The sequence below is a fragment of the Eutrema salsugineum genome, unplaced genomic scaffold (assembly GCF_000478725.1).
Source record: "Eutrema salsugineum unplaced genomic scaffold, Eutsalg1_0 scaffold_11, whole genome shotgun sequence".
NCBI lineage: Eukaryota > Viridiplantae > Streptophyta > Magnoliopsida > Brassicales > Brassicaceae > Eutrema > Eutrema salsugineum.
The window spans coordinates 9163326-9171260 of NW_006256901.1; the positions used below are offsets into that span (position 1 = coordinate 9163326).

The 7935-nt window shown below is 37.4% G+C and overlaps 2 protein-coding genes across 2 annotated transcripts; both read left to right on the forward strand.

Moving 5' to 3' along the window:
- Positions 1-2674: 2674 nt before the first annotated feature.
- Positions 2675-4153, forward strand: LOC18026206. Its single transcript, XM_006409628.2, has one exon. The coding sequence runs from the start codon at positions 2807-2809 to the stop codon at positions 4007-4009; it is 1203 nt and encodes a 400-aa protein (XP_006409691.1). The 5' UTR covers positions 2675-2806; the 3' UTR covers positions 4010-4153.
- Positions 4154-5466: 1313 nt separating this feature from the next.
- Positions 5467-7411, forward strand: LOC18026207 (putative glycerol-3-phosphate transporter 5). The gene is made up of 2 exons (XM_006409629.2): positions 5467-6550; positions 6640-7411. Exons 1-2 carry the CDS (start codon positions 5623-5625, stop codon positions 7173-7175), a joined length of 1464 nt encoding a protein of 487 aa, XP_006409692.1. The 5' UTR covers positions 5467-5622; the 3' UTR covers positions 7176-7411.
- The last annotated feature ends 524 nt before the right edge of the window (positions 7412-7935 follow it).

Here is a 7935-nt window from a genome sequence, read left to right on the forward strand (position 1 = left end):
CATTTGAGAGAAAGGACCTGAGAGCAATAAATTCTCCACCATTGTCTGTGAACAAGGTACCAATCTTTGCCTTAAACTTGTTCTCTACTAGAGCTTTAAACGCCATGAAGATCTCTCGTACCTGCGATTTAGTTTTCATAGGATAAAACCAGGAATAACGAGTATAATGGTAAACTAGAATAAGATAATACTTGTAGTTATCTATGGAGGTGAAGGGGAGGTCCAAACATCAGAAAAAATATATTCTAGAGGGCTAGATGAGACAATAGACGAATGATAAAATGGCAACTTATGACTTTTATTAACCAGGCAATCCGAACATAATGAGTTGGGGGATGAAATGTTTGAATGTGAAAGAGAAAATTTAGACACAACGTTTTTAAGAATAGAAGATGCAGGATGACCAAGACGATAATGCAAGTCATCTAAAGAAGTTTTTGGAGTAGATGTTGCAAAGAACGATGATAAAGTGGATGGAGACACCGGACACTCATACAGGTCGCCTTTAGTTTTGCCGTGGAGTAATGGGGCATCCGAGTTCAGATCCTTCACCTGGAAATGAGCAGGGAAGAATTCGATGGAAACTTTGTTAGCATTGCATAGTCTATAGACCGATATTAAGTTTTTATGAATATGGGGAACACATAAGACATTGTTTAAAGAGAGATTGCGAGATTTAGAAGGTAGAGAAATGGAACCGGTGTGAGTGATGTTGAGCCTGGTTCCGTCACCTATGAGCACAGCATCATTACCGTTGTAGGGCTGATGAAGAGCGAGGTTATTGAGATCACTCGTCATGTGGTGCGTGGCACCGCTGTCTAACAGCCACGCATTGTTCGGATTTGGAGCTCCCAACGCTAGATTTGCTCTAGGTTGCCACGGTGGATAAGGTTGACTTCCAAAAGTGGTATTGGCGGTGGAGCTGTGACTAGTTAACTGAGAGCATCGTTTTGCACTATGCCCGTGCACACCACATAGCTGGCATCTCCCTTGGTATCCGCATTGTTGTTGTTGTCCACCTTGATAGCTTTGGTTGCCACGGTTGTCTCTGAAATTGTTGTAATTGGAATTGTGTTGATTTCGAGACCAGTTAGAGAAAGACTTTTGGTGGTTACTTTGTGTAGATCGGCCATGAGACTTGGTGGAAGCAACGTTTGCGGTGACAGGAAGGTTTGAATTTTCAGACGCAAGAGTCAGCAGCTTTGCCTCTTTGTTGAGCAATTTCTCATGAACTTCGGTGACCGAGGGTGTGGTATCACGTCCTTCGATCTGTTCGGCGATGGTTTTGTACTCTTCTGGGAGACCTTCGAGTAGATAGTCTATCTGATCTTCGAGATCTACGGGCTTGCCAAGCAGAGCCAATTGATCGAATCTTGTGGTAAGGCTTTGAACATATTCATCAATGGTTTTGGATCCTTTGGACCACTGTCGGAGTTGGAGACGAAGTTGTTGTGTATGTCCCCGGCCTGGATTAGCATACGTCGCGGCAAGAGTGGACCAGATGTCAGCAGCTGTCTTGGCTTTGGAGACTAGCGGTTGAACAGACATAGAGATGGCACCGATGAGCCCACTGAAGATGAGCTTATCTTGACGTTTCCAGAGTGTAAACGCTGGATTCGGTGATGTTACGTTGTTGGCCGTGACGTTGGGAGAAGGTGCAGGCGTGGATCCATCGAGGTACCCAACGAGATCGTATCCATTAAGGAGGGCATTAACTTGAATGCTCCACATCAAGTAATTGCTTGCGGTCAACTTGGCCACATTAGACATGTTTACGTTGAGAAGAGCTTGTGGGGTAGTATCAACTGTTTCAGCAGAGGTAGAAGACATGATGAGAGGGTGCGGCTGGTGAGAAGAGAAAGAAAGATCTAGAAGAGAAAGGAGGAAGAAAAGAAAGGAGGCACCCGAGAGAAGTTTTAGGGCTTCTCAACCCGCTCTGATACCATTATTAAAAGGTATTGACAATGTGTACATATATATACGAGAGGGAGAGATGACTCTAGAAGAAGTATTTACAGAAAGAGAATATTGAAACATTAAACCGATGATTCTGAGTATCTCTGACAAAATGTTTACATTATAAAATCACACGAGAACGAACCATAAGAAAACAATATTATTATTATTTGTTTAAGTTGATATCTTATTGTTCATGAGTTCATCGCGTATTGTTTGGCTACGGATCGGCTGTAACAGTTCCATGGCAAGAACAAACAATTCTTGTAGCAGAGGCTAGATCAAGTTAGAGAAAAAAAATTTAGTAAATTTTTCTCTGTTGAGATGTAGGATTTCACGCAAGAATTTAAACTCGCAAAACTCACGGTCCCTTTTATAATTATTCTTGCAACTGTTAAAATGCTAAGTACTCACGTTGTCTACGCTGATCTCTAATCTTAACAATCTCGAATATCTTGCTCTGGAATCATTCAGGAAAATAACAGAAACTAACTTAAAATAAATAAAAGAAAACAGTGGAAGAGACATCTAAAAATATCGCAAGAAGATCAATGAAAGAAAATAGTAGTCAACGGAAAGTAATGCAATTGATTCGGTGTTCTAAAATAACCAAAACCAAAACAAGAAATTAATAAACGAAAAAAAAAAAAAAATCTTTTTCTGCTTATTATTATTTTTGGGTGTCTTCGTCAAATTGCTTTTCCATTTTCAACTTCATGCATTGCTTTCCTTCGTCGTCCCCTCCAAGGACGACGACGGATCTGTCTTTGTATCCACCAAAAGAATAAATCTCATCATCTCCATTTCCTTTGTTTTTTCAGATATAGTTTTGTCATAACAAAAACAAAATATGTCTTTTCTTGCGCCTTCTCAAATTTTGGAGCTGAATATTATTTCGGCCCAAGAATTGGCGCCAGTGGCACGGTGTATGAAGACTTATGCAATCGCTTGGATTGACCCGGAGCGTAAACTCATGACTCGGGTAGACAATACGGGTGGAACAAGCCCTACATGGAACGACAAATTTGTGTTTCGTCTAGATGAGGAAGCACTCTACCACGGGACATCAATAGTTGTTATAGAGATCTATGCATTGCATTGGTTCAAAGACATTCATGTTGGAACGGTACAAACTTTGATCAGCGACCTTGTCAACCCTTCTTCCGCAATGAGATTTATTACCTTAGAGGTTCTTCGTGCGTCAGGCCGGCCTCATGGCCTCCTAAACATCGCGGTAGGGGTAATTGATAACTCGGGCCAAAGCATGCCTCTTTTGTTCGAAGAAGATTTGATGTTTCACAAGAAAAACATATCTTCCAAACCCATTGCGCTTCGACGGTCCAAAAGCGATTCAAGCTCAATGGTGGAATCACCAAGGAGGGTAGCACAAACTAGAATGAGTTCTACGACATCAGGTTTCGAGAAAGATGAGTTTTCATCCGACTCTCAGATGGTTGTGTATGAGCCACAAAGAAAAACGCCAAATACAATGTTGAGACAAACGAAGCATACTGTGTATGGGACACCGATGAGGCCAAGGAACACGAATGCATATACTCCCAAAAGGAACAATATTGAATACGGAACGCCAATGAGATCGAGACCAGTCGTGATTACAGAGTCTGATTTGGGGCCTTCAGCCTCAGTGGTCGCCGCTCAAATTGCAAAGGAGAAGGCCATGACAGGGAAAGATGCAGAGAGTACTGTGATAAGTGTTGGTGAACGTAGCGTTGAGGGTCTTCGTTCTAAGCTAGAAAGGTGGCAAGCAAATTTACCTGTGGTTCTAGACGTTGGTTCAAGTTATCAACCGAGTTCGGACTACAAAACAAGCTCTAACTTTAACCCTAAATCAAGTTACAAGCCCAATGAAACCGTCCCACGAAATCAACAGATGATTGTAGCTCCTGTACAAAAGCAAGCTCGGAGGAACAAGAAAGGAGGAGATAATGGATTGTTTTCATGTTTTGGTAACATTTGTGGCATCGAGTGTTCTATTGTTTGTGGTGGCTCTAGTGGACAAAAAGCATCCAAGAAAAAGAAGAAAAAGAAGTGAAAAACTTCAAAACCTTATTATTTTCAATTATAAACGATCCTCTTCACATTATGTTTCTATTTCTCTCGATTTTGCTACTCATTAATCAAATTCATAATAGTAAGACAGGGACAAAGGTACATTATCTCATTGTTTTTATAGTAAACTAGGTGAATACCCGCACATTACGTGCGGGTTTTTATTTTCAATTTTTTATATTTTTATAAAAATTAATATAATCATCACTTGTTATTTCCTTATTTGTTAATATTTATTAAATATTATTTAATAATTTAGAGTTATATTAAAATTAATAAATATCATCAATATTTTTAATTAGTTATAACATAAAATTTTGTTTAACATTTACACAAATATTAACTAATAGTCAATTAATAAAAAATTTAAATTAATAGAATCATCATTTCATTTGTTACTTGTTAGTATTTTATTATAAATAATCTTTAAAAAATAATTTAAAATAGATATTAAATATTATTAAGTAATTTACAGTTATATAAAAATTAAATACATATCTATCAATATTTTTTAATTAGTTATAACATAAATTTTTGTTTAACATTAATATAAATATTAGTTAAGAGTCAATTAATAAAATAAACTTTTCATATTCTTTAAATGCTTTAAAATTTAATATTAAATTTTTATTAATTAAAATTTAAGTGACATGTGTCAATTTCTCCAATGCTGATGTGTCAAGCATATAGAGAAAGTTGAGCAACTTTTATATATAAGATAACTACAAACTTGATTTAATCCGTTATTCTTTCAAAAATATAGAAAAGGGCTCATGTCAAAACAAAATATTTTCATTCAGCAAAAAAGTCTACATGTAGACTTCCGTAAATGAAATAATTGTTAAAATTCCATGTGATGAGCCAGTATATTTATAACACTTTGGTATTGTGTCTATAATATAATATAATATCCGTATATATTTATATATCTCTTGTTTTTTTTTTTGCGATCTCCATTCTAATATATATATATATATATGTCATGAAGATGTTATTTTTTAAAAGGATATAAAAAACAAAATATAGATCATTATATTATATATGAAATCTTGAACTGATGTGACGAATTTATAGCGATTTTTGGGAAAAAATGATATGCGTCTGTTTTGCTTACGTGTCGTTTCTATTTAAATCAAATCAAAAATTTGATTTTGGATGTACTGAATTTTTTTTAAAATAATTTAGAACGGTTTATCTGAGCAAACAAATTCTAATTTTGTTTTGTTAATTACAATTAACCAAATAGTTTTCAATATAAATTTTTAATTATGATTTAATTTGGATAAAACGATCGAATTCGGGATCAAACATTTTCTTTGATAGTTATCACTTAAATCAAACTGAGAATATGATTTTGAATATACCGAGATTTTCTAAAATGATTTCCTAAACTAAACTACCAAACCAAAATAAACAAGGGAAAAAACAAGTTGACCGCCGAAAGGAAACGAAACGACCCTGAGCGTTCCAGGATTTGGTTGCTTCGGCTTTACAAAATCTGGCAGCAACCCAGTACCTACCCAGAGAAAAGGGATCAAAGTTTCTGATCGAAGGATCGTCCAAATCACGATGCGTCTGCTCCACTAGTGATTCAAGATGCAATCAAGAACCGTCGGACAAGTTCCGGCGTTGTTTTCTCACAAAACCTTCTCTTTCCATCAAATTTTGGTCCTCATCATCACCTTCATAGCCTATGCCTCCTTCCATGCCTCTCGTAAACCTCCGAGCATCGTCAAGAGCGTCCTTGGACCTTCCGTTAGATCAAATTCTTCAACGATTGATAATGGATGGGCTCCATTTAATGGAGCTAAAGGAACCCAGAGACTCGGTGAGCTCGATCTTGCTTTCCTTTCGTCGTATGCTCTGGGTATGTATTTCGCGGGGCATTTAGGAGATAGAATCGATTTGAGATACTTTCTTGTGTTTGGAATGATGGGAAGTGGGATTCTCACTGTTGTTTTCGGATTAGGGTATTGGATGAATGTGCATTTGCTTGGGTTTTACATGAGTGTTCAGATTGTTTGTGGTTTGTTTCAATCTATTGGGTGGCCTTGTGTTGTCTCTATTGTTGGGAATTGGTGTGGGAAAGAGAAACGTGGATTGATTATGGGTGTGTGGAATTCTCATACATCTGTTGGTAATATCGTCGGCTCGGTAATCGCTTCATCGGTTCTCGATTTCGGATGGGGATGGTCTTTTGTTTTGCCTGGTTTTCTTGTGATTGTATCTGGATTGGTTGTGTTTTTGTGTTTAGTCACGAGTCCTAATGAGTTAGGGTTTGAAGAACCGGGGAAAGAGATTGAGATGAGTTTAGCTGAGCATGTAGATGAAAGTTTGAGAAAAACGGAAGCTGAGGATGCAGGGCTTATTGAAACTATAGAACTGGATGATTCCTTGTCAGCTATTGGATTTATCGAGGCGTGGAGATTGCCTGGTGTTACACCTTTCGCTTTCTGCTTGTTTTTCTCGAAACTCGTCGCTTACACGTTCCTCTATTGGTTACCATACTACTTGAGGCACCAAGGTAAAGCTTCTATGCATCCTTGGCTTTTTCCATATAACCGAAACGTGCATCACTAAGAGTCATGTTCTTACTCTTATGCTTCAAAACAGCTGTTGCGGGTGTTTATCTCTCCCACAAGACCGCTGGGATTCTCTCGACAGTATTTGACATAGGAGGAGTGTTTGGTGGAATATCAGCAGGGTTCATTTCCGATAAAATCAAAGCTCGTGCCCTCACATCAATCGCATTCTTCTCACTCTCCATTCCTGCCTTAATTATGTACAGAATCTATGGGAGTGTGTCTATGTTCATCAACGTTGCCTTGATGTTTATATCCGGGTTATTAGTAAATGGTCCTTATGCACTAATAACCACAGCCGTTGCAGCTGATCTTGGAACACAAGACTCCATTAAAGGGAATGGTCGGGCATTAGCGACAGTAACAGCTATTATAGACGGTACTGGTTCCGTTGGGGCAGCTCTGGGACCGCTGCTCGCTGGTTACATATCGAGCAGAGGGTGGAACAGTGTTTTTTTCATGCTTATTGTTTCGATTTTCTTTGCGGGTTTGTTCTTGATTCGGCTTGCAAAGGCCGAGATCAAAGAAATGAGTTCCAGAGAATTGATAGGGTCTAGTGATTCTTAAAGCTGATGGTTTTTGATCCCAGAGGATTTGTATACAAAGGTATTATCAGGTACATAGATTCATACCATACCATACCATACAAATTAAGACACCACCTGATGAAGATGCAGCAAATTCTGCTCTTTTTTCTTATTACTCACAAAATGTAGTCGAATGTTTTGGTGAATTGTGATTAGATTGTAAATTTAACAAAAAAAAAAAAAATACTACTGTGAAGAAAATGGTTAGACCTGTAATGCCTGAGTTCAAGAATTCTTCATCTGGTTTTCGGCTTATTATTGTATTTCGGTTATATTGTAATATTTTTTTTTCTGCAGAGTGACCTATCCAAGTCTTTTCCGATTACCACTGTGTTTTTTTAAATATACCATATTCATGTGGGATTTTAAATGAATCGTAAAAACTTAGATATATTTTTTATATATATTTAGGTTTATCTTGGTCAAAGTATTCATGATCCATATTAACCCCTCTAAACCTAAAATACTTAATCTAAGTTTGATGTGAATCGAATTTTGTCAAATATTTTCTAATCTAAACCTAAAATACCCAACCCAAAACACTTGAAGATCTAATCCAAACCAATTTTGCTTACCTTTTGGTAAAAAAATATGAAAATTATATACAGTAGTTTCTAAATTTTTCCCTTCAGCAAATATAGGAAGGGAGATGACCTCACCGCTTAATCAACTCGCCAGGTCATTAGAAATCTCGGAATATGGCACTTAGTCGACGTAGAAGACAGAGCATGTGAAGAACA

Coding starts and splice junctions, on each gene's coding strand:
- LOC18026206 (XM_006409628.2), top strand. CDS start 2,807: ATGTCTTTTCTTGCGCCTTCTCAAATTTTGGAGCTGAATATTATTTCG.
- LOC18026207 (XM_006409629.2), top strand. CDS start 5,623: ATGCAATCAAGAACCGTCGGACAAGTTCCGGCGTTGTTTTCTCACAAA. Junction 6,551..6,639: donor ATACTACTTGAGGCACCAAG/GTAAAGCTTCTA, acceptor GCTTCAAAACAG/CTGTTGCGGGTGTTTATCTC.